The following is a 23,962-nucleotide window of genomic DNA, read 5'->3' on the forward strand; positions in this document are numbered from 1 at the left end:
AGTGATACACATAATTTTATCACTCCAACTAGTGACTCGGGTGTGACCTATCTATCCTTTAAACCTTCATTGCAGCCTTTTTGATTTATTCTAATTCTCCTGATGAGTTCTTACTTTTAAAGTTGCTTTGTCTCAAGGACAATATAGTCATTCCAGGTGGCAAGGATGATTTGGCAAGTTTTCAAATCCGAAGTTCGAGTTGATTACAGTAACGGTCGTTTCGTGTAACGTCTACCAGAACTTGAATTTTTCAAAACCCAGTGCAACAGTGTTCACTAATTAAACATTAACCATATTAAGGAACTCATAAAAATAATAATTATCTTCAGTTTATCGTTTGATGAAGGCGGTGTTTGGATTGATTAAATATATTTACCTTCGACTCTTTCATGGAAAGTTCCAATCTGCCAATCTGGTGAATATTCTTGAATTTTAGGAGAAAAAAAATACCATTGAGGAAATAAAGATGTCTTGCGCAGACGAGAGCCTAGAATTTTAATCACAGACGTGCAATCTATTTACCAAATTCAAAAATTGTATGGACCTCACACTGATAAACAGATTGAATGTCTATAATTAAAATTGTAGAGAAATTGGAGTGACTTATATTGCACAAGCCTTAACCCGTAATGGTGTGATCCAACCCGTTCCTCTTTGAAGCTTTGAAATGATTGGTTCTTAATATCTTGATTGAATGGGTTTAAGAAGTGATTATAAATAATTAACACTTTAGATGACAGTCATGAATTTCCAGCAATAACATTTGTGGAATCAATGTGCAACCTAACACCACATGTGATGTGGTGGATTGATGGACCTCTAATTATCAATATGTACTTGGCTTTGATTCAAGGTCAATGTACATTAAACTAGTAAAGCTTTAGTACTACTTCAATCGAAGGTACCAATTAAATTAACAGCAAAAACACACGAAGAAGAAAAGAAATGGTTTATATATTCTGAATATTAAAAATTATATTTTAATTATATTCGGATTGTAACTATTTCATAGATTTAACTCTTTTTTTTTTGAAACGGGAGAGGAGAAGGGATTTGAACCTTGGTCACCACTCACCAAGATGATACACACCATCCTTATCACTCCAACTAATGACTCGGGTGTTTCATATATTTAACTTGTTGTATTTAATTGATTAAATTTTAACTCTTGCACATGTCAATCATATAATACTTGCATTCAAAACTCTTATCAATTGTTTATATAATTTAAAAAAAAACAAACTTATCAAAATCATAGAGACATACCTTTGGTATTTTATTTAGGAGCATGGTATGAGCAGAGTCCTTTTTATTTCATCATCTACCTTTCTCAAAGCTAAAATATGGGTATCATACACCATAATGAACCATGTGACAGAGGGACCACAGAGCAAAAGCAAGGTCTTTATGACAAGAAGATATCATAGCCTAATGGTTCTAAAACCAACCCTGTTTCACTGTCATTGAATACATAAGAGAACCAAATCCACTTCCCACACTTTTTTTTAACCGAGATCGATACTATACAAGTTTTCCGTTTGGACATCCGGCATGAGTTTAATCTCAAACTATCAGGTCCGTGAGCATAGAAGTTGTCCATCAACGTCAGGGTAAGTTGGGTTCAAACTCAGTGTGAGGCTACAAAGATATTGTTCACAGTGGAAATCAAACTCGGGATATTCCAAGTCTATAAGGTTTGGCCACGGAGAGATTCACCTCTACACCTCCAAACACAAATTTAATTGCTGCGATTCAATATGAGAGAATAGCAGGAATTTGAAGCGATTAGTGTGTTTGTTTTACTAGTATATGTCACCTTATATTGCTTAGTTGAGCAACAGGTTTCTGAGAAGCACTTGTGGGGATGGAAAGTCTGCTCCAATTGGACCTCGTTTGGTAATGGATAGGACAAGGAAAAGAAGGTGTGGGTTCTTCTTGTACCAACAATCTAAAGGAAGTAAAAGAATTCCAGCAGCAGTAATTAGCAACATTCGCAACAGAAAATATCCAACAGGTGACCATGAATGGACTTCCCAAATTACCAGAAAAGAACAATGATGTAATGTAAAAGCTCTAATATTATTAGAGAAACTGGTGATTGGTCTCCTGTAGTATATAAAGGTGAAAGAGAGCTCACGTGGGAAAATTCACCCTGTCTATTGGACTTCCAGTGAAGGTAATGAACGATCAGCAAAAAGGAGGACATCAATGGTAGGGCAGAGTGGACCAAGCAAGAGTGAGTTTCCAAGTCTTCAATCCAAAGGGTATAAATATATATGTACGTATATATGATTTGCTTTATAGAAAAGGCAGAACTAAAGGTGTGGGAATGCTTGTTGTGTAGTGTGACATTGTGAGGAAAAAGCATTGTAAATCATTGAGAGTGTTAGCTTCTACTCCTCAGAACATTCAAATCATTTCCTAGGTCGACAATGGATCACAATGGAGTGGGGGGGTCCTTTCCCCACATGGTATTCCAACATTGTTAACTGGATTCTGAATCTTCATCATTGTTAGCTGGTTCGAATAAGTAACAAAAAAGTATAAAAGCTTGATATGGTATATCATTAAGATTTGATTAACAACATTACTTACTATAGTGCATCTCACCAGGGAGATCGTCGCTCCAAAATTTTGGATCACTGGCAAAAGAGGTATGTAGGTTGGGAGCAATGATGTACTTCTTTGGCCCTCACCTGAAAATGAAAAGGAAACATGTCAGTGATTACAAAAATCACTCATCTATATTCGCAAGCACATAGTTACGACGCTTGTATGTTATTTCTACTCAAAATAGAGAATAAGACCTGGAATATGAAGGTTTCAAAGCAATATAGACCAATTGCTGCTTTAGTGAGAGCAAGTCTTCTCTTGGAGGAACTCCAGTTACCTGACAAAGTTCAACATTTCATCCCATTGTTTTCCGAGTATTTGTTCAGATTCTAAACAATATAGCCTAACTTGTACATCTGACTTAGCTAAGGCATACTGTTAACCTTTTTCATGTTGAATATGTTCAACACACAGAACTACATCCAGCAACCATAATATATTAAACAAAATAATTGATTCTGCAGAGAATCACCATTTTTACCTTTTCGAACATGTGCATCAAGCGCAGGCCTTTTCATCTATTACTTTCAAGTTCAGTCTGCAAAGACTGCCTCAATCTAAATCATTCCGCAGTTTGTTCTGTTCAACATATACATAACTAATTTGCCTATGCTCAGTTAATTTTCACAGAGAGGAGGAGAGAGAGTTCTGGGACATTTTCAGGCAAGTCAGATTTACCTATTTTAGATGTGCTGCTGTAATGCCGGAGACATTTCCAGAGCCAAGCAACTCGCTCGCCCTATAATTTTGTTAATCCAAGCTCACATTCGGTAGGGAATCCAGAACTCGGTAGTCCCAATTTCATCAAATTAACCAACGTACCACTCTCCGGCACAGACACTAAGCTAACCATTTTCATTACCGCTTCCACCGGCATCCTCTCCGTCGACGCAATCCGGAGTTAGGGTTAGGGTTTCGAAATCCCAAATCCGTTTCGAATCACTTATTTTATTTTATTTTTTGGTTGATATAGTGACACACCTCATTTGTATTCTAATTTTTAAATTTTATATCATTTTTTATAATTTTATATTCCACATAATATTTTATTTTTATTTTAAATTTTGACAAATTTGTGCCAAGTCAGCAAATTTGGCCCATTAAAGGCCTGTCTTATATCACGGCCCATTCAGGAGTCCATCCTAGAGGCCCAGTAGGTACCATCATTGACCATTTTAGCCTAGACTCTTGGACAAGAAGAGCATACGTACATAATCAGGTTACACGTGCCTTAAATTATGAGAAAATCCCTTCACCCAAATCCACTGCTTCGAAACGGAGACGTCTAGGTCTTGGTATGCCATGTCACATATTGATATGGAATACCATGATCGGTATATATTTTTTTAATACAAAAGAAGGAGATGAAGAGACTCGAACTCGAAACCTTTGTAAAATACCACACATATTAGTGTCATACGAATTACTCGTGATTTTCATGTACCATGATCAATAACATTGTGATATTTCATGACTTTTGATGTTAAATCATGGGTGATTGGGGATAAAAGTATTTAGTTTATAATTCAAATTTCAAATTATCCTCAACCACCCACGATTTGATATCAACTTCCTATAAAATGTCACAAAGCTATTGGTTCTTGTGCGGATGACATGGTGGTTCTTGTGCGGATGACATGGTGGATCAGAACCACTGAATATTTCCTCCTGAGAAAAGCCAAAAAAACATGAATCATCGAGAAGAAACAGAAATAGGTGGAAAAGTATACATACTAAGCAAACCCCAATTCACAACACAGTTATTTATATACAGAGTCATGAGGTTTTTCAACACCAGGCGAATACAAGACTTTATTAGATATAACACACAACACATGCAGTTATTTATATCCAACTTCACGCCGCGCCCTCGTGAAAGTGAGAGGAAAGCTAAACACCCTGATAGAACACAAAGAAATAACGACGTTAATAGAGATCAATACCCACATTTGAAGTGATAATCAATTCATGAGTGTTTTTCAGGGGTAAGATAGAGAGAGACCTTAACAGTTAGGAGGAAGGGAGCGGTTGCACTTGGGAGGAAGAGCCAGGGCTAGAGCAGGATCAATCCCAAACGAAGGCAACAAGGGTGAATTCTTATAACCACACAGACATTTCAAGTCAGCAACTTTAATAGCCTGACAACATGGCTTTGTGGGTGGCTTTGGATGGGGCTTTGAGACTGCTGGCTTGCAAGACATGAGCCCTTCATAGGGAATGTTACAGATGCTTATTTGTGCCCTTGCACCCTCATACACTATCACTAGCACCAACAACAACACCAACAAACCCACCTTTCTTCCCATGTCTTGGCTCTCACTTGGCTCACCCTTTCTTGGTAATTGGGCTATATATATTGGTAAGATGATGGTAAACCAAGAAGTTGACTGGCTCACTTGTCTATGTTGCATTTTGGCCATTGACATTTTGAACGCGTTTACGAGGCTTGTCAAGATGAGGCCGCGTAGATCAAAAGGTCCCTTTCTGTCTTTCGGATGTTCTTTGTTGGCAAACTTGGAAGTCATCAATTGACATTTTAACAATGTGTTTGATATATACATGTTTTCTATATCTCTTTATTTTTATTTTTTTTTTCCTTTGGTTTTGGTGATGCGTGAAAATGTTTTTGTTTGAATGGAGTTGGCTCTTGGTCAAGTAAATTTGGCGAGGCCGTCGTTTGTCTTATTTTGTATGGCATACTCGCGAGGCTTTTATATTCCCTCGGAGAGATTGGCTTAGATGAGTCGTCAAGTGTTTGGAGTCTAATGAAGATCTTTATACCTTCCGACAAGTTGGGTTGAACTCTAGATATATTTGGCATAACTCATAAGCCAAACAACAATATCATATTATCCGCTTTGAGCCGAAACCCTCACGTCCTCACTTAGGCTCAAAAAGTCAGTCATATTGTGTCAGGTTGTGAAAACTTCTTATCTAGTAACCACTTCATCATGTCTTTACCAATGTGGGATCTCATCAGAGTCTTTGGGCACTCAAATGCATGCCTTCATGCCTCTTGTTACGTAGATTGGGCTTATTTTGGACAGCTGAAGGGACTCATGCTTGGGGATGACCCAATGGGCCGAGAAATTGGATATAGGCTTAATTAAAATGATGGGTTATCAGGCCACATTTCATTATGGTCAAAGGGGGAAGACCCAAGCAGGTAGAGATGACATAATTTACATGAACAACCTTGAAAGGCCATATGTTTATTGAGTAGTTTGTTCGTATTTCATGCGCCTCCATGCCTTAATGAGATTTCTGGCTTTATCAGACTGAGTTTTGCCATTTTGTGCAAGTGAGTTGAGTCAGTCGTCCTTGCCCCATGTGATATACTACACATACATATATATTGGTGGCTTATGTTTTTATGTCCAAGGGACCACTCGTACTAGAGCATCTCCATTGCTCTTTTGCGCTCACATTCTATCCTTCAGTCCTCAAAAACCCTTTAAAAAAAAGGAATTTACTGTCTAAACAAACTTACCACTAAATCTAGCATCTAGCCTAGCAAGATATACATACCCCCCCTAAGAGTATGACTCTTTTGACCTAAATGTACATGGATAGATCACCCGGGATTAGGTCTATAAGTATTGACAATTGCCCTATCAAGATTCGCTTTTGTTATGGTTTTGGTGGATTTCCTTAACTAAATCGCTACCTATGAGTTGCTGGCTCATTCTTCAACATGCATGTGGTTAGAGCCCCTGTTTGGGAGCTTACGGTCTCATGTTCTATTTCACTACTTGATGGAGGTTCTTTTTACCCTTTCTTTATGGTACTACTTCGCCATATATATACATATGGAAGTAATTGCATTATAATAAAAAAACTCAAAATTCATGTCTCTCAATAGAAAAACTAGCAACTCCATCTTCTTGTACTAGTGCATGAAAATTGGACTAACAACGCTCAAATGATGAGTTCAACGACTTACAAATACCAAATGGGCTTATGAATTGGTTTACCTATGACAAACACATCTGTAGTGGTATGGACTATTGATTGGGTCATTTCCTTCTACTGGGACTTGTTCTGCTGTGCACTTGTATTTGCATCCTCTACATTCATTGTAAGTGCAAGTAGGAGCTGTTGATCCAATCATCACTCTCCTTGAATTCCTCTTCATATCTGCTCCTCTGCTACCCTATAACATCCAAAAGCTCATAATTGTCAAGATTTTTTTTATAACGTGGAACCCACCCAGCTATCCACCGGCCAGACACAATGGCAGAATTGACAAGATTTATCAAATCTAAAAATTGAAATTACCCAAAGTGAGATATTATACAAATGTACCAGAAAAGGAAGTAATACCAATTCTTCAGTTCTAGCTCCTGCAACAGTACCATAAGTTGCAGTAGGTGGTGGTGGATTTTGACCTTGTACAGCATATGCTGAAAGAATTGAAGTAAAGAAGATGAACAACATTAAGTTGCATATTCTAAGGTTGGCCATTTTTGTATTGGAACAAACTCTAGCAGGGGGAGCAGGAGAGACAGGAAATAAGAAGAGAAAGAGAGGTGGTGAATTAATGACCATAAGAGATAGCTTGTCCCAATATCTGCAAAATGACTCGGTAGATTGAGCACACACCTGCTACAAGGTCCCCCACCTTCCAAAATAGACAGAATATTGCCTGCTATAAGACCATATCAAATCAACTCTTAGCAACTCGTTTGACTTGTCTAATTACAAATATGCCCATCTCCACATGTCTAATTCACAACAATTGTACTGATATTTTCAAGGGTTAAAAGGGGTTTTCAGGTTTTAGGTCCTTTTCCTTGTTATTCTTCTTTTGAAGTTTGGTTATGATTTCTATGTATGGCAAAGGAAGTAGCTTCCAGACCTCTCAGATCCATCGAGAATAGTTATCTAATGGGATGTGGAAGCCATGCATGTTACTAACATAAAAGTCTCATATTGGAATGGTTAGACACAAGTCTATCAATGGGTTTATATGGACAAAGCCCATCCCTAACAAATATTTAGGTTTTTTCCCAAAACTCAGTGAGTTGCGCTTAGCTCATTTGTTAGGTTTGAGAGGAACAAAAATCCATGAGGGTAATTTGATGTATCCATGGGAAGTGGAACTCCAAAGCAAATAATTTTGTTGTTTGGGGTGTGAATTTATGATATTGTAAATTGGGTGTTTACCTAATTGGGCAAATGCTATAAACAATCAGTCTTTTTGTGAATCTTGGCCAATTCAACCTTTGGTGGTGGAGTGTAATTCATCACTGGGAGCTTTTCATAGTTCCAACATAATGAAGATAAACAGAGCGTGAGCTCCAGTTCACTAAGATACTCAATAAATAAATAAACAAAACCCACCCAACTCACTAAGTGACTTTGACCCAGTCTTCCTAAGTCCTAATCCAACTCTATCATGTGCTCTTTCCACCTTTGTTCAATAACAAGTCCTAAGAAGTCATCACCATCTCAAGTCCTCAACGGATTCAAAATCGTTGTAGTTGACGTGCACGTCCTCGTCTGATTCGTTTGAAGTATTATTAATCTACTTTTTTCGGAGGTACTACCCCTGGACCCTACATCACTTTTTTGTGTCCTCATGATCTCAATTCCCGAGTCTGCCACTGGTCGTTGCATACTAGTTTGTAAGGCAAAGTTCCAAATGTGTTTCTTCCTGGTTTACAATGGGGTTTGAGAAGCCGGAAATATCCCCCTAGATTCATGTTCAATGGCGAAAGTCTCATGTAGAAAAAGGAGAGTAATTGTATGTGGCGAAAATCATCAACCAGCAAGAAGAGACATGTCTTCTCTCCATGTCTCATCTTGCACTTTAGAAGGAGAAACATAGCCAAGGCAGTACAAATTCAACTCAACATGGGTCTCTGCAACGGGAATAATCCATCACTTTCCATACCTTTTTTCTTTTGTCTTTGGCGTTTGAATAGACTTCTCAAGCATGCCCCCCTCCTTCACACCTGTCGTTTGAATTTCAATTACCATTTTTTAGGCCCAACTTGAGGACTCTTTCGTATGGGCTTTACTCTATAGTCCTCATTAAATCCGTTGGGCCAAATATTGGGCCGGAAGTTCTTTAGTCTAAACCCATGAACGCAAGTGAACGTTGCTTTCTTGTTCGGTTGCCGACTTGCCGTTATAGGTTGTTTTTGAACTCCCGCGAATACCCATCCTTCAAGAATACCAAACCTCGCCGCCTCTCTCTCTCTCTCTGAAACAATCATCGACTACTTCAAAGCTGTGAAACAATCCCTTTCCTTCACCTACACTTTCTCCATTCTTCAGGAATCACTTCTCCTTCAAACTATCTCTTCTTGTGTATATATATCATAACCATGCCCCTTCTTCACATTTCAATCTCTCTGAAACTTCTCATTGATTTATTGTTTCAATTCATATATGGCATCCCAAGAACCCCAATTGGCTTCTCAAGAGACCGGAGAGAAATCTCAAGAACCTGTTGTCGCCGCCATGCCGGTGGCTTCGTTCAAGTACTCAAACAGGGTTGTTCTGAAATCTATATTGGAGAGGAATGATGGGGGTCTTGGATTGGTGGGTCAGAGGGTTGTTATAGGGGGCTGGGTGAAGTCCTCTAAAGAGGAGAAGAAAGAGTCTCTGCCTCCGCCTCCGCCGCCACCGGTGGCAGATGATGAAAGATCTGGTCCGGCTTCACCCAAAGATGTGAGCTGTGTGGAGATTCTTCAGACTCGGATTCCGTTTTTCGGGTCGATTATGAAGGTTTTATGTGGTCCAGCTAATTACCCAATTCGGGAGAAGTTGGAGGATGTGAGGCCGGCTGCTTCTAGACCACCTTCTCCTTCAATTGTCTTATTGGTTGTTAGTGATGGCTCGTGCGTTGCTGGTCTTCGGGTGCTGTTCACTAAATTTTACTTTTCATATTTGCCTATGCGAATTCAATGCACGTTAACTGTTTGATAATATGCTTCTTAATTTTAATTATTTTCTCACCATTGAAACATTGGTTGTTAAGATGGTTTCAATGTTGTTGAGGTGGATGTTATGTAATTAATGGTGTTTAGGCCTTTAAGTACGAGTTCTTTACCACTCTCGCTGACTTGTGGAGTTGTGGTAATGTTTGTCAGGTTGTGGTGGACTCATCCTTGGCTCTCCCAAGCCAGATCATGCCTACTGGAACTTGTATATTAGCGGAAGGTGTAATTAGGCAGCCATCTGTGCAGGGAAACCATGCTATTGAATTTAAAGCAGAGAAAGTTCTTCACATAGGGACAGTTGATCAAGATAAGTATCTGCTATCAACGAAACGAATACCATTGGAGTCCCTAAGAGACTGTTCCCATTTCCGACCACGGACAACCACGGTAGTTTCTACACCCATTCCTGTTCTGACTTTAGTCTTTTAATCAGGCAAATGTTGCTTAAAACTGCGCCTTTTTTGTTTTTCTTCTAGTTGAGATGTTTTTACCATGCAGGTGGCATCTGTTATGCGAATCCGTAGTGCTCTGACTTCTGCAAGTCATACATTCTTCCAGAACAATGAATTTCTTCATGTGCAAGTACCTATTATTACAAGCACCGACTGTGATGGATTCAGCGAAAAGTTTCAGGTTACAACTCTTTTTGGAAAAGAAGGTAAACTGGGAGAGCCAAACGCCAAGGATACTGAAGGTGTCAGTCTTGAAGTTGTTAAGGCTGCTATAAAGGAAAAGAGTAGTCTAGTTGAAGAACTAAAAAGAAGTGACAGCAATAAGGAAGCACTGATTACTGCAGTTCAGGATTTAAGAAAAGCAAATGAATTAGCATCACAGTTAGAAGCAAGAGAAAAGTCGAAACAACGAACTTCATTGAAGACTGATACTGTAAAAATCCCCAAGGATTTCTTCTCTAGCCAGACTTATCTAACTGTTTCTGGTCGCCTTCATCTGGAGAGCTATGCATGTGCACTTGGAAATGTTTATTCTTTTGGACCCAGATTTTGTGCCGATAGAACGGTTTCTACAAAACAAGCTGCAGAAATGTGGATGGTTGAGATTGAAATGGCATTTTCACAATTGGAGGTATGCAGGTTCTTTCTTGTATGATCGTCAACATTGATTTTTATATAGTAAGGTTACTACCATTTTCCGGAACCCTTTGAATGCACTAATATCCTTGGTGGACTTCCCAGGATGCCATAAAATGTGCAGAAGACTATCTCAAGTTCATCTGCAAATGGGTGTTGGAAGATTGTGCAGAAGATATGCATTTTGTATCAAAACGAATTGACAAAATGAGCATTGATCGTCTCCAATCAATGATATCAAGTTCATTTGAGAAAATCTCTTACACGGAAGCAGTGGATGCTCTGAAAAAGGTAAATCAACACTACATTTCGCTTCAACATATTATTAGCAGGCATATTCAACTCTCGTACTTTATGTCCTTCATGTTTTTTATTTTACCAACCAGGTTACAGGTAAGATATTTGAGACAAAACTGGAGTGGGGTGTGGCGCTGACACCAGAACATCTAAGGTATGGACATTATGGTGTTTATTGCAGTGCTGAATATGCCATTGTTGATGATGAAAGGAAATGATGCCTTTTTAATGTCATTTCTTCTTTCTATTTATTCAACAACAGTTATTTGGCTGATGAGATCTATAAGAGGCCTTTAATCGTATACAATTATCCAAAAGGAACAAAACCATTTTATATACGCGTCAACGCTGATGGTAAAACAGTAGCGGCATTTGATATGATTGTGCCAAAGGTGAGCTCTAACTATCTTTGGAGCTGAATTGCCTCTTTAAACGTATTATAATCTGACAAGGTTTCCAACCTTCCAATCCAAGCTTAATTTACATTCTTCACATGTCGTATGGTGTATTTTTACAGGTCGGAAAATTGGTAACAGGTAGCCAGAATGAGGAACGCATCAATGTGCTAGAGACAAGGTAATGCCCTCCTCGTTGTCCCTCCAATCTATGGTGTTTAATCTCTTTGTTTGATACAATGTTCGTTTTCTCTGTGACGTTTATCTTATAGCCGTTAGCTATTCACGCTTTCCTATAGAATTCGAATCAAAACCAGGCTAATATCTTTATTGCAGGATCAAGGAATCAGGCTTGCCTCGAGAGCAGTATGAATGGTATTTGGATCTTCGCAGGCATGGAACGGTCAGGCACTCCGGATTCAGTTTTGGGTTTGATCTTATGGTTCTCTTCATCACTGGCCTCATCGATGTAAGGGATGTTATTCCCTTTCCTCGAAGTTTTGGCAAAGCCAACTACTAAACAAGCTTCTGGCACAGACTACACTCCAGAAAATGGAGCCTTGCAATATACTGAAGAACAAGAAAGAAAATGAAGACGACAGTTGCATATGACGGATACACCGACCTCTCACCTCAGAGAGGTTGGCTGGTATACAGCATTCATGCTTGTTACATAACATGTATATATATGTTTTAATCTGATACAGTCATGCATACGTTAATTGTATATATATGGGAAATTATACATTAAAATTAAGCTTGTGCTGCAATTTGGTCTATCATTATAAGAATAGTAAGAGCAAAATGAAGGATGAGAAAGCCATGGGTTTGGTTTGTAATTGATCACTTGAAGCTCCATTGTTACTTGCTGGTGGAGAGAATATCGTGAAAACAGCATGGCATGAAATTTGTGTGAGACTTAGAAACTTTCTTCGCTTCTTTTCGTTTACGAAAGAAAATGTTAAGGATCTCAATATTTTTCATCTCAACTATTCTAAATGTTGAGATAAACACACATGATCAAAATTGTGAATCTCACATGATCCATATGAAATTGTGATCGTCCATTTCAATATTTGAGATAATTGGGAAAAAAAAAAAAACACGAATCCGTAAGACTGGTGTTTCGCCTGATCTCCCTCAGCACTGTCATGAAAGTTGACCACAGGCTGAAAGAATATCCGGATGGTGTCGTGTTCTGTAGTGTACTTGGGATGGGCCCGCCCAGCCAACTGGCCCCATTAACAATAAAAAAATGATTGGGCCAATGGTTGACTCATAATCATATATAGTTGGATCTGAAGTTGGGCTGGACGATCAAGCCAATCCAACACTGCTAATGAAGCCCAGCCTAGTGAATTTGAAAGCTGATTCCTTCGGATTTGGGAGCCCAACAAACCAATCCAACACTGTTTATGGTGTTATCAGTAAATTGCGTAATTTCGCCGTACTCAAAAGTTCACAAGCAAAAAAAGAAGTGAAAACTTCAAAAGCAAATTTAAATGAAAAGATTCAATAGAATGAATAAATGGCATGTCAAGTGAAGTGCTACTTGAACAGAAGCAAAACATAAACTACAATCTACATATGGCTTAAATAAATAAATAAGCTAGGAAAATTTAAACAACTACGATATCGATAATATATAATGGGAATACTCAGGGCTTACGCAAAGCAGATGCTGCACCCATGACTATGGCCAATACAAGGCCAAGACCAGCCCCCAGGGAAGCACCTACAGCAGCAGCTGTCAAAGAACTTGCCTTCCCATGAAAATCTCGACTTGCATCAACCGCTGTAGCACGTTCTCGCGCCAGCTCCACCATAAGCCTGTCTCTAGCAAGTTCCTGAATTAAAGCAGCATAAATAAGGTTACTAATTGACGACTCAAAAGAATAACTGCAGTCATGAACCTAAATAAATAAAAACCTTCTCCACTTTTTCTGGCAATGAACAGATGAAGGAGAAAAGAATACACTGTTTTGCAAAACTCATGTGCAAACTACCGTAACAAAATTCCATTCAATTTCAAACCCACAGTCCAACATACAGTATAAAGAGATGCAATTAAAAAAGACTACTAAGACTAAAGGTAATCATGTTGAACATAATTTATATACACTACATAATAATAAATTTCCTGAACAAAATTATTAATATCACATTAGTCTTGAGATTTATCAGTCGGATTTTTCTACCTGTAAAGTAGCCTCCTCATGGCTCTGCAGAACACGGTGGACTAGCTGACGAAGAGAGTTTACGCCCTCTACAGGAAAAATGGTTTCTTTCTTTTGGAAAGGCCACCGAACAAGGTTAATTGGAGCAAAGATAAGTTTCGGGGCAACAACTCTCCCATCAGAATCTCCATCAGTTGCAGTTGTGGGTAGCAATGCAGTTGCAGTACTGGGAATAACATATGGACAGGAATTAATAACTCGTGTGGTGCTTAGAGAAGCTTGGTATGCCTGCACTACGGCATCAATTAACGCTTTTTGCTGATGGGCACTGACAGAAAATTTGTTGGTTATTGCAAGCACCCAAGGAATACCAAGAGCTTTAGCCTCATCTAACAGAAGTGAAAGGGCAGGCTGTTGCTGTGAAGCATTTGGGTGGTTGTATCGAGGAATCTTATGGGACAGGTTATGCACAAGAATGATCAAATCCGTCTTCCTACTAAGATCACGCATTCCCATCCACAGCTCATTCCTGAAACTAGAGACCTCCAGATTCAGGTCCTGCAATACAGACAATGTGGGCAAGAGGAAAGATTATGACTTTTTTGAGGGAAAAAATACAGATTTAGCAGAAATAACAAAGGTGTACTAAGATAGCAGAATTCTACTGAACCTATTGGACCTAACTGGTACACTGATGGAAGTAGAAGTGCCATGTAATACCATTGCAGTTTGAGAGGGGTAAAGCCGTAAAGGAATAAGAGATGATAGGGGAAAAAAAGTTTCTAGGTATGTTCTAGAACCAAATATGTAAAACATGGGGCCAAAGAACATCGATATGAAATTAGTGTTCTTATACAACTAAGACTGAGATAGAAAAACATCAGATACGGATTAGAAAAGGCAAAGCCTAATATAGGTAAAATAATATACCTGCAAATTCACTCCAGCTGAATCAGAATAGCATATACCACCAGCTATGCCTTCTTGGACCTCGGGCTCTATATGCATGATGTCAAAGTTTGTAAGAGGGGGTAGTTTGTCTTCACCAATAATTGCCTTAAAAAGAGAAGTTTTACCAGCGCCCTACATAAGGAGTGAGACATATTCTGTTACATGAAGCAAATTTAAAAACAACATTGAATGTTGCATATGACTACCTCAAGGCCAAGTAATTGAACCCTTCGTGTTCTGATATGAACTTCCTTCGAGACGGTGACAAAATCACTGGTACAGAATATGACAACATTGTTCAAACCCTCAGGACAAATAAATTTTTCCTCATGACATGATCCTAAAGTATGCTCTTGATTGGGATTAACAGCTTCTGAATCAATAGAAGAAAACATAGGCTTTATTGAATCCAGTACTATCTGATGCTTAGGTGGGCTTCTCAATTGAGGTCCAACTAAAACTCGTATTTTTTGTAGTTCTGGCTGTACTTCGTGACTAGAAGAGTAAGTTGGCTCTGATGGAAATGACTCGATTACAGTTGAACACCTGCGAACAAAAATACAAACATCAATGCAGAATATCATTATATCTGTAGCCTTCCATTAACTTCTCAAAAAGATGATGATTTGAAATACAATATCTGAAAGTAAGTTATTATCAATGTTGTAAAGTGCATGAAGAATACATAACAAGGACATAGTTTACATTTTCTAAGAAAAAACACAGACGTAAATGTAAACAACTCCAGTGCACAAGACTCCCAAAGTCGGGGCCGGGTTGGGAACATGCAAGAAGTACGCAGCCTTCCCCTCGTATAATATGCGGAAAGGTGTTTCCGGGGTTTGAACCCGTGACCTTAAAGTTACACCTCCGCAACTTAACCACTGAGACACATATGGGAAAAAAAGAGAGAGTGGCAAAAAGAAAAATGAGGAAGCAACTGAAAAAAAGAAGAAGAAGGAAACATGAACAAATGATATCAAAATTTTCAATAGCATCAGAAGATTTAAGATCCTCCATAGGATCTTTACCAGAAAAAATGAGTGATAATAACATCATATGCCTGAAATAAGGATAACGCTACATAGATAATTCCCTTTCCTAACATGGGATAAAAAAATAGTAAAAGATCGTTTATAAACTATTTTCACGTCCATTTAACTACAAACCTGAGCAGAGCACTCAACAGACACATTCGCTGCTTATTCATCATTTTATATTATTCATCATTTTATAAAACAGACCAAGAAATTAAATAAAGACTGAAGAGAACAAGGAAAGTGGTAGAGTGAAATACCAGTTACCATTCACTTGAGCATGAACCAGGTTACAAAGGTGCAACCTAAAACCAGTGATGTCAACTTTCAAGAGTTCTCCATTCTTCCCACCAGGAGTACCACTCCATCCAAGAGGAACAACTGATGTAGCAGTGCGAATAGAAGGAGAGTCCACAATCTGTGCAAGTTCTACAGCAACCCCAGCTGCAAGCCCAAGCCACTGCTGTAAATGAGGAAACTGAGGCAGCTGCTCAACTCCTAAGAAAGATGTGTTGCTCTCACCCATGCATAGATCATATATTCTACAAATAATACAAGGGAGGAGAAAACTGTCTTAAAATCCATGATGCAAATAATGCTGAGCCATTAGTCTCAGAAGGTCACCCAAAATAGAATAACCAAATTAATATATATATATATATATATATATATCATGGCCAAAAGAAATTAATACTACTAAAATTCTAGCAAAAAAGCACATAATTGAAAACCATCTCAAGATTTACACTGAATTTGGATTGAATATTTCAAAAATAATCATGACTTAGTTTTCTTGTCGTCTTCACTTTTTGGATGCAAAACTTCAAAATTTTCAATCAAATGATAAGGCCATCTGGTTGGTCCTCCAGGTTGGCAGTACCTACAAATAAGGCAACATCATGCTCACAAACAAAATGAAAGATGATGATGGAACAAATATATATACCCTTGCCCCCACATTAAAAGAGGTTATTTCTGTGGTTTGAATTTGTCACACCTAGGTTGCAATGAAAACTTTACCATTGTGTTAAGGTTCACTCGTAAACTTCAAGTCTTAAATAAACAAATATAGAACAAAATTTTTCTAGAAATGAATATAGATCACCTCTGGAACCGAGACCTATACGATCTCATTGAATGTGATTGAAATCGCTCCCTTAGTTCGGCAAACATGGATCTGACCTGAAGATGTCTTTGCCAAAAGAAAGCAAACAAATGAGAGATCCCAAAAAATATCATTACCAGCTACCAAACCTCAGCAGTTAATACTTAATAATCATGCATATGCACACAGGAAAAAAATTTCCAATAAAATATAAAAGAATTTGGAAAGAAAAGGAAGCTCATACCGATGTCAATTTTGTGTACTCTGCTCCCGATAGTAATTCCACCGACGAATTCTCCAAGAGGAAAAGCTGTTATAAGGAAATATCATGAAAATAACACCCGTGGCATCAAAAAATTGCGAGTATTACTGAGCTTGGTAGTACAGAAAAAAGGAACTAATTCCATGATTCACTTTATATGCAAGGCACAATAGTAGCTTCAAAGGTGAATGCTAGGAATCAACTGAATAGAGAATATCAATGATTTCCAAGTGCTATCCATCTCTCATGCAATGTCACTTCAGATAAAATTAGGGATAAGACTTTAATAATAAACGAATGATGGTGCACAATGCATACCTGCCCAAATGGTACGTATGAAGGTAGATAAGGCACTCTGCGCCACTTACGTCCATCACCACCTTTTGCATCATTTCTATCAGCTAGCTTTCCAGGGCCTGCATCATCTGATTGCTCACTGTCACTGTCAGACATTGGTTTAAGGGATATGCCATCAAAACCCTCCTGGATTTCTAGGGACTGTGGTTCAATTACTGCATCTTCAATCGCAGATTTCACCGCAGAATCAGGCCCTGAAGATTTTTCTGCAGAATGATCTGGCTTTCCTCTGTATTTATCAAGTGTTCTTTTGACACCTTCCAAAGGAACAAGCCTTGAAAGCCTCCAAAAGGAAGTCTGTACAGGACCCAGTCCCAGAACCAACTGCTCACCCTCATCTTCTTTAGTCTTTTGTGACCTTGATTTCTCCTTCACTTCCCCGTGCATTGTAATAGATGAACCATTAGTTTGAACTTCAAAAGGAGTTGGCATAGCTTGTGTGTTATAATGATGAAAATAAGCAGGAGACAAGATACGGGGAACCAAATCTTCTGGAATGCAGTAACTCTTAAAATGGTGCTTCCATCCTTTTCTATTCACATAACTATAGAGGGAAGCCAAAGAAAAAGGCAAAAGTAGAGAAAAACACATTAGTATAAAATTACTGGCTCAGTCTCAGTAAAAAGTCTTTTTAATAAAATAAAATGACCATACAACCAATAGTTTTTTAACCAAAGAGATTAAGACATACTCTCTCAAAGCAGCATTCCCAACTGGCGGTTGGGAAAATGTAATGCATTTGACCTGGACCTTTCCATTTTCTTTGGATGGAGAAGCTGCAGCGACGACCCTCAAAATGGCAAGAGTGGCTAGTGCCGCTACCTATGAAGACAACCAAAGGAAAAAGGAACATCTGAGAAACTTCAGCAGTAAAATCTTAAGCAAAAGCAAGCAGACAATACATACAGCACCACCAAGTGAATGTCCACATAATACAAGTTTCCGATTCTTCTTTTGAGCTAGCCTGTACAGCTCCAAAGCAGGTATCCCTTTGGCACGAGCTAAGAAACCCTAGAAGAACAGTTTGAAAAGGAGAAATTAGAAATTCATATTATAAAACACAGTAAGAAATAGCAAATAAGCGTGTCCTGAAGAAAAAGAGTATTAAAGGAAGTAATCTTACTCTGTGAGCAGCAGGCTTAGGTATATCTTTTACTTTCTTAGGTTTCTGTTCCAGGGGATTCCACCTACTTTCTCCATTTGCCTTACCGTTCTCCACTGTCCTAGAATCAACAGCTTCAACATGAGCACTATCCTCTACATCTTCCTCATGAAATATGACACCTTGGAATACATTTGCATCGGTCATGAAATCCCTTTAAGGTATTCAATATAAAATATTAGGGGGAAAAACATGAAATCACATTTCTAGAAACAGTAGAACACTTCAGACGGCTGGTCAATGAATTATCCATCACACTTACTTGTACTGTTTTGTCCCAATAAAAGAAGCAAATAACGTATCACCTGCTTCTGCTAACAGGTACCTGCAGCAAGAAAAACACAAAAAAGCCCAGAAGTTTGGAAGTCCTTGCATACATATTGGAGAACCCTCAAACAAAAACTATGGCAAACATGATTAGAAACAAAAAAAAGTAAAGCAAGATTCATAGAATAAAACTAAAATCAACAATTGTCCCTGATGGGGATAATACAACCTCTACTAAGATGACAAGGACCAGAAGACTAACATCACAATATATGGGGAAAAAACATATTGTTGGTGAAACATTTAGAGAGAATCTCAGAAATAGAAATCTTCTAGAACCACTGAGCCATGAAGAAAAATTCTACCAGCCCAATAAACAATGTCATAGCCTACTAATTAATAAACAATGTCATATGAGAAATTAAGAAGAAAAACCTGTGAGGGACATGATCTGAAGAAGGCTGCACCCTATCCAAGGAAACAATTTGGCCTCCAAAATCGGCCTTAAATTTGTTTACGGCTCGAACCATCTCAGCAGCAGGTCTCTACCATGTGATGAATAGCAAAGAGTGATAAGTCAGTTTTACCTCTATAAGCAACGGCCACAGGTGAGGAAGCATTGAATAACAAGAACACATTGACAATCAATTCTGTCCAAACATAACCAAAGTTCGATTGCAATCCAATTTTTTGCAACTGTATAAATCGCTCTTTACACTCAATAAAACAAAGAAACGCTAATTCGACATCAAACCTAAATAAGTAACAATAGGTCACCTTGTAAACGCACTCGGAGAGGACCATGCAGCAGAGAATGTCCTGCAAGTCGGCGACGGACTCAGCCTTTACGGATTGGCAGAGAATGTGGAGCTGCTTCTTCCGGCGCTCGTACTCCTCTTGAATCTTCTTCCTATGCTCTCTGTCGCTGTTGTTCCATGGCGGCCATTTCATTCTCCATTGGAGAGGTCCCCAAGAAACTTTAAGGAACTTGGCTCGCTGATCACTGATCCATGCCTCTAATCGTCTATGCATCGCCTCCATTGTTAATTCACTGTTCTTGCAGAATCAGAGTGTAAAACCCTAGTTAGATTACAAGGAAGGAGAAGGATAGATGCTGTGGCGTACAAAGTCCGAACAATTGCAGTTACAACCTACGATTGGAATCAAAGAATAATTGGTTAAAACTGGCATATGCCAAGATCTTTCGATTTTGTCTCCTCTTCCACGTTGGATTTTTTTTGGTTAAAAAACCAAAAAAGGGGTTTTGTTTTATCAGGCCCGTTAATTCAAAAAAAACCCGGTTGTCATTGGCCTTTAATTATTCTGTGACCCGTAAAGGGCCCACGTTGTTAGTGCAAGGCCCATTATTTGTCAGGGCTTTATAAGCCTAGTGGTTATGCATCTTTGACTGGCATTATTGTAGAAGCCCAAGAAAGTGTTTGATATGTTCTAAATTCTCATGGTGATTTGGTCGAGTCTGGTGTTGTTAATTTCCCTACCTTCTGCTTATCATTTCTAATCTTCACACAATTTATCGATTTATTGAAAATCTAATCCCAAACATATGAAGGAATTTGTCCGCTATGGGTCACATGCATGAATAGATTTGTTCTTCATGTACCGTTGCTATTGGTTTTTAAGTTCAGAAAACGCTTCCTCATGGGATTGGAGTGCTCAACAGCAGCAATAGACCCGCGCAAAGATATTATCCTCTTTCGTCTAACATATGGCATGAGTTCTCAACGGATATTCAATATTTAAAATCGAAGTTTTTTTTATACACGTTCTTGTGTGAGAAATACGTATTTGATGTTTTCTCTTGCAAAGCGTGCTGCAACTTAAAATTGTTTGGAACTTTGGATTGGCTACGCATGCGTGTTTGCTTTTCCCCTGGACCACCGACGACGCGTGGTATTCATCTCCCACGTGGCCCAAATTTGGATTGTGCATCGCATGTGATGGCCTATTGGGCTTCATTGCTACTTCCCTTTCTTTTGGGCAATTATCATTTGTGGACCGACTGAGACGGTTGTTAAAAAATAACCAAAAGATGGTTGTTAATTCACATGGGGTTGATGTATTTTTTAAATTATCATCATCATTTTCAAATACACATGCAATGTCACCAATTACTCGTAAATTGACAATATCAAATTGGTTCTCATACACTATATCAACTTACGACATGTTGTGAGAAGACAGTATAAAAAAAACTTACTGAAAGAGAAGTGATGCATTTATGATGTCATATGTCAATTCATTTTTGTGTTTCACTATTATAGTCTTTATTGAGTCATCCTCTCATCATTGTTACATATGGCCCCATAATTTGATGATTGTTTAATTTGGATTCTAAGTCGCTCTCAATTTAACCCCATTATATATAACTATCGTGAGCAAGTTTTATAACTGGTTGGTAATGCATCTATATTACTTCCAAGAGGTCATTGTCGTATAATATATGAGAATTAGTGTTACGCAAGTAATAATGGAAAGCATAGATGATTCCTTTTTGAGTTTTCAGTAGCTCCAAACTTAATATTGTATATATTACTGCAAGTGTTAATATCTTGCTGTATTACATGTCACGTTGACAACTTGACATGTGAACTAAAATAGGGGCGGACGGACGTTAGTGGTAAATCCAGGATCCGATTTCACTGAGGGCAGAATTAAGTATCCAATGAAATCAAATCCTGGATCTGCCACTGATGAGATGAGAATGTGTTAATTTGTTCCACCTATCTCGATAAACCCAACAAACACACGTTATTATGGATTGATTCAGGCAGACCACACTAAAAATAAATTCAAGATTCACAATGTTCTTTTGGGTTTGCAATTAGCATCCTCCCACAAGTTCTAAAAAAAAATCCATTCAAACATCATACTTGATGGGCCTTCTGTTTGTTCTTCAGCTATTTAACGCCAACTTCAAGGACTAAAAGGTATCCAGAGACAAAAGTTGTCTGCAGATCGAGCAGAATTGGAGATAGCAACCCATTCATTCATTTTGCAGAATGAACTCAAAGAAAAGAAACAGATTCAGATGGAAATTACGCAAAATGACCATCAGATATGATATCCAAAGCTACCCTCGAAAGCTTATATTCATCAGAACATTGAGAGATGTAAAACATATGCATACTGCAACTGAAATTATTGCCAACTCCAACAATTATTAACCAAAACACCTAACAATCTGTTTGTGTACTAACAATTCCACTGTGATAAATAAATAAGCATATGAGAGACTTCAGATGAGAGAAGAAGTATATTACAGAATCAGAATCAGCAATAGAGATTCACACCGACGAGCGAGCCGGCCTCCATTGTCTGTCTAATCTTCTGCTGTACCTGTCACAGGATTAAGTATGCTTATTACCAGATTTCCTCCTAATAACTACAACCCAAGTGACAGCCTCCAGCAACACAGCAATCGCGCCCAAAACAACGATCACACCATAATACGCCGTTCTCCACTTGTCTTCCGGATTCAACATGTGTAGACCTCTAAACACATTGTAGATTCCAAGTGCAAGAATGGAGTATCCAATGCTGTGGTGGTAGACATTCCAGTAGACTCGATACTTGTGGTCCTTCTTCGGTCTCAAGAACAACGCAAACATCTAAACGAGCCAGATAGAAAATTTACCTCAGAAATCAGAGTAACTCAATCTAAATGTTCCCAGCAAATCCATTCAGAAAGAATTTTACCTGCACAGTTGCAAGGGTGAAGAGTGCTATTCCAATATTCCGGTGAATGGTGTATGTAATCCCCTGGGACTCGCTTCCGAGCTTAAGGCCAGTTCCCCAACCAGCAACGCCAATAACATATGCAGAGATCTGGCAGAAAACATGGAGATAAAACCATGCAGGATCTGCTGACTCGAAAGTTCTCATATACCTTGCAATGATCGCTCCGAGGGGAAACAAAATTCCCCAGCTGACAGCATTCAGAACTCCATGAATCTGAATTCATAAATTTAACAAGTTACACAAAATATTGGAGAAATTGTTTCTTACTCTGCCTCTTGTTGATGATTCTGCAATTCATACTTACTACAAACATAAAACTTTAAAGAGTAAATGGAAAGTAAACTAAAGACAAACTCACATTCTTGCTTTTGAGCCTGGGGTCCGCCGCACTGGAACCCTCCCCACTCAACAAATTAAGCGTGGCCTTGGCATTCAAGTTAGCCGCCGCGAAATCATGCTTTTGCAGCATCCCATTAGATCCCACACCGGGCCCCACCTGCCAAACCTGATTCACCTTCCCGGCCGCCGCCAGATCGGCCGGCACCTTGATCTTCGCGAACATCCGCATAACCCCACCGGAAGACTCCGCGCTCGTATCCCACACATCCAACGCTAGCTTTTTAGGCACAATCGACCCGTACGACGCGATATCGTAGGTCTTCACAACCATAGAACCGTTCGAGTCCTTGTAGGCAACGAGCGACTGAGACCCGGCCATGCCAGTGCCCGTCGGATTGATGGCCCATGCTATCCAGCCGTCGGGTTTTGCCGGGGTAGCAATGAAGGCAATGGAGAGAGTCGAATTCGACGAATCGTAGGAGAAATGGAGGTAGGAAGCGAGGACTGGGAGGTCTAGGCAGTGACTGTAGAGTTTGTTGTTTGTGAATTTTTGGGAGGTACAGGTCTCTGAACATCCCGGCGAAATTAGCAGAGAAAATAAATAAAACCATATTATTAGAAACGAACATCGCAGAGACGCCATTGATAAGAAGGGAAGTAACGGCTAAGTTTCTGCTTCTCTGCTTTCGCTCTCTGTTTTTAGAGGGGAGAGAGAGAGCCATTAAATATATATGAAAGCGCAACGGCAGTAGGTCTGGTGCGGGAATAAGGTGTGAAATTTCGTAACTTTGTGGTTAAGATAAATGAATGAGACAATGACATGTGGACTTCGAGAAGACATTACATGACGTGGCGATTTGTGATTAGGCTACTTGTTTTCTCTCGTTTGACTAGTGGGTCCGTCAAAATCGAGATTCGGAAGTAAAACTGTCGTCTGCGGCAGTCACACGATTGTAATGATGAGGATCATCGATTTTTGATCAAAATAAATAAAATTCCCTTGAAATTGGAATGAAAACCAACTGCCACCAGCACTAATTTTGACATGACTAAATGTAGGACCAACAAACAAATCATGGAATTTCTTTTCAAGAGTGTGATTAACAATCATTCCAATCTAGGGTCCTTGCGATTTTAATCACAAATGTTCAGTCTGTTTATCAGTATAAAGTTCACATACATTTAAAGTAAAATTAGTTAATT

General features: G+C 38.8%; 4 protein-coding genes and 1 long non-coding RNA gene across 6 annotated transcripts; 1 reads left to right on the top strand and 4 right to left on the bottom strand.

Annotated features, from left to right (window-relative positions):
• Positions 1-1,294: 1,294 nt before the first annotated feature.
• LOC119991021 lies at positions 1,295-3,541 on the bottom strand. Its single transcript, XR_005466124.1, has 3 exons — positions 3,292-3,541; positions 2,808-2,890; positions 1,295-2,696 (listed from the first exon to the last, which is right to left on the bottom strand). It is a non-coding gene; the product is annotated as an uncharacterized LOC119991021 (long non-coding RNA).
• A 2,923-nt stretch (positions 3,542-6,464) lies between these two features.
• LOC119990380 (EPIDERMAL PATTERNING FACTOR-like protein 9) lies at positions 6,465-7,223 on the bottom strand. 2 transcript variants are annotated; one of them, XM_038836259.1, is made up of 2 exons: positions 6,937-7,223; positions 6,465-6,766 (listed from the first exon to the last, which is right to left on the bottom strand). In XM_038836259.1, exons 1-2 carry the CDS (start codon positions 7,159-7,161, stop codon positions 6,584-6,586), a joined length of 408 nt encoding a protein of 135 aa, XP_038692187.1. In that variant the 5' UTR covers positions 7,162-7,223; the 3' UTR covers positions 6,465-6,583. The 2 variants fall into 2 exon arrangements, with proteins under 2 accessions (XP_038692187.1, XP_038692185.1); XM_038836257.1 differs by having other exon boundaries at positions 6,919-7,223.
• A 1,576-nt stretch (positions 7,224-8,799) lies between these two features.
• Positions 8,800-12,277, top strand: LOC119991045 (asparagine--tRNA ligase, cytoplasmic 2-like). The gene is made up of 8 exons (XM_038837228.1): positions 8,800-9,480; positions 9,714-9,950; positions 10,062-10,646; positions 10,757-10,942; positions 11,038-11,102; positions 11,211-11,340; positions 11,466-11,524; positions 11,680-12,277. Exons 1-8 carry the CDS (start codon positions 9,010-9,012, stop codon positions 11,861-11,863), a joined length of 1,917 nt encoding a protein of 638 aa, XP_038693156.1. The 5' UTR covers positions 8,800-9,009; the 3' UTR covers positions 11,864-12,277.
• A 544-nt stretch (positions 12,278-12,821) lies between these two features.
• On the bottom strand, positions 12,822-19,848 carry LOC119991677. The gene is made up of 14 exons (XM_038838072.1): positions 19,439-19,848; positions 19,097-19,206; positions 18,657-18,719; positions 18,356-18,548; positions 18,139-18,243; positions 17,924-18,054; positions 17,194-17,776; positions 16,858-16,923; positions 16,614-16,690; positions 15,769-16,050; positions 14,678-15,017; positions 14,451-14,603; positions 13,542-14,078; positions 12,822-13,190 (listed from the first exon to the last, which is right to left on the bottom strand). The coding sequence occupies exons 1-14, from the start codon at positions 19,700-19,702 to the stop codon at positions 13,002-13,004; spliced, it is 3,093 nt and encodes a 1,030-aa protein (XP_038694000.1). The 5' UTR covers positions 19,703-19,848; the 3' UTR covers positions 12,822-13,001.
• A 1,892-nt stretch (positions 19,849-21,740) lies between these two features.
• Positions 21,741-23,449, bottom strand: LOC119992082 (cytochrome b561 and DOMON domain-containing protein At3g25290-like). The gene is made up of 3 exons (XM_038838704.1): positions 22,779-23,449; positions 22,379-22,633; positions 21,741-22,290 (listed from the first exon to the last, which is right to left on the bottom strand). The coding sequence occupies exons 1-3, from the start codon at positions 23,400-23,402 to the stop codon at positions 22,030-22,032; spliced, it is 1,140 nt and encodes a 379-aa protein (XP_038694632.1). The 5' UTR covers positions 23,403-23,449; the 3' UTR covers positions 21,741-22,029.
• Between the last annotated feature and the right edge of the window lie 513 nt (positions 23,450-23,962).

The sequence above is a fragment of the Tripterygium wilfordii genome, chromosome 22, assembly GCF_013401445.1.
Source record: "Tripterygium wilfordii isolate XIE 37 chromosome 22, ASM1340144v1, whole genome shotgun sequence".
In the NCBI taxonomy this organism is placed as follows: Eukaryota; Viridiplantae; Streptophyta; class Magnoliopsida; order Celastrales; family Celastraceae; genus Tripterygium; species Tripterygium wilfordii.

Coding starts and splice junctions, on each gene's coding strand:
- LOC119990380 (XM_038836257.1), bottom strand. CDS start 7,161: ATGGTCATTAATTCACCACCTCTCTTTCTCTTCTTATTTCCTGTCTCT. Junction 6,767..6,918: donor TGGTATTACTTCCTTTTCTG/GTACATTTGTAT, acceptor TGGATGTTATAG/GGTAGCAGAGGAGCAGATAT.
- LOC119991045 (XM_038837228.1), top strand. CDS start 9,010: ATGGCATCCCAAGAACCCCAATTGGCTTCTCAAGAGACCGGAGAGAAA. Junction 9,951..10,061: donor TCCGACCACGGACAACCACG/GTAGTTTCTACA, acceptor TTTACCATGCAG/GTGGCATCTGTTATGCGAAT. Junction 11,103..11,210: donor CTGACACCAGAACATCTAAG/GTATGGACATTA, acceptor ATTCAACAACAG/TTATTTGGCTGATGAGATCT.
- LOC119991677 (XM_038838072.1), bottom strand. CDS start 19,702: ATGGAGGCGATGCATAGACGATTAGAGGCATGGATCAGTGATCAGCGA. Junction 18,244..18,355: donor CTAAGCCTGCTGCTCACAGA/GTAAGATTACTT, acceptor CTGTTCTTCTAG/GGTTTCTTAGCTCGTGCCAA. Junction 16,691..16,857: donor AGTACACAAAATTGACATCG/GTATGAGCTTCC, acceptor AGACATCTTCAG/GTCAGATCCATGTTTGCCGA.
- LOC119992082 (XM_038838704.1), bottom strand. CDS start 23,402: ATGGCGTCTCTGCGATGTTCGTTTCTAATAATATGGTTTTATTTATTT. Junction 22,634..22,778: donor CCAGGCTCAAAAGCAAGAAT/GTGAGTTTGTCT, acceptor TTATGAATTCAG/ATTCATGGAGTTCTGAATGC. Junction 22,291..22,378: donor TCACCCTTGCAACTGTGCAG/GTAAAATTCTTT, acceptor TGGCTCGTTTAG/ATGTTTGCGTTGTTCTTGAG.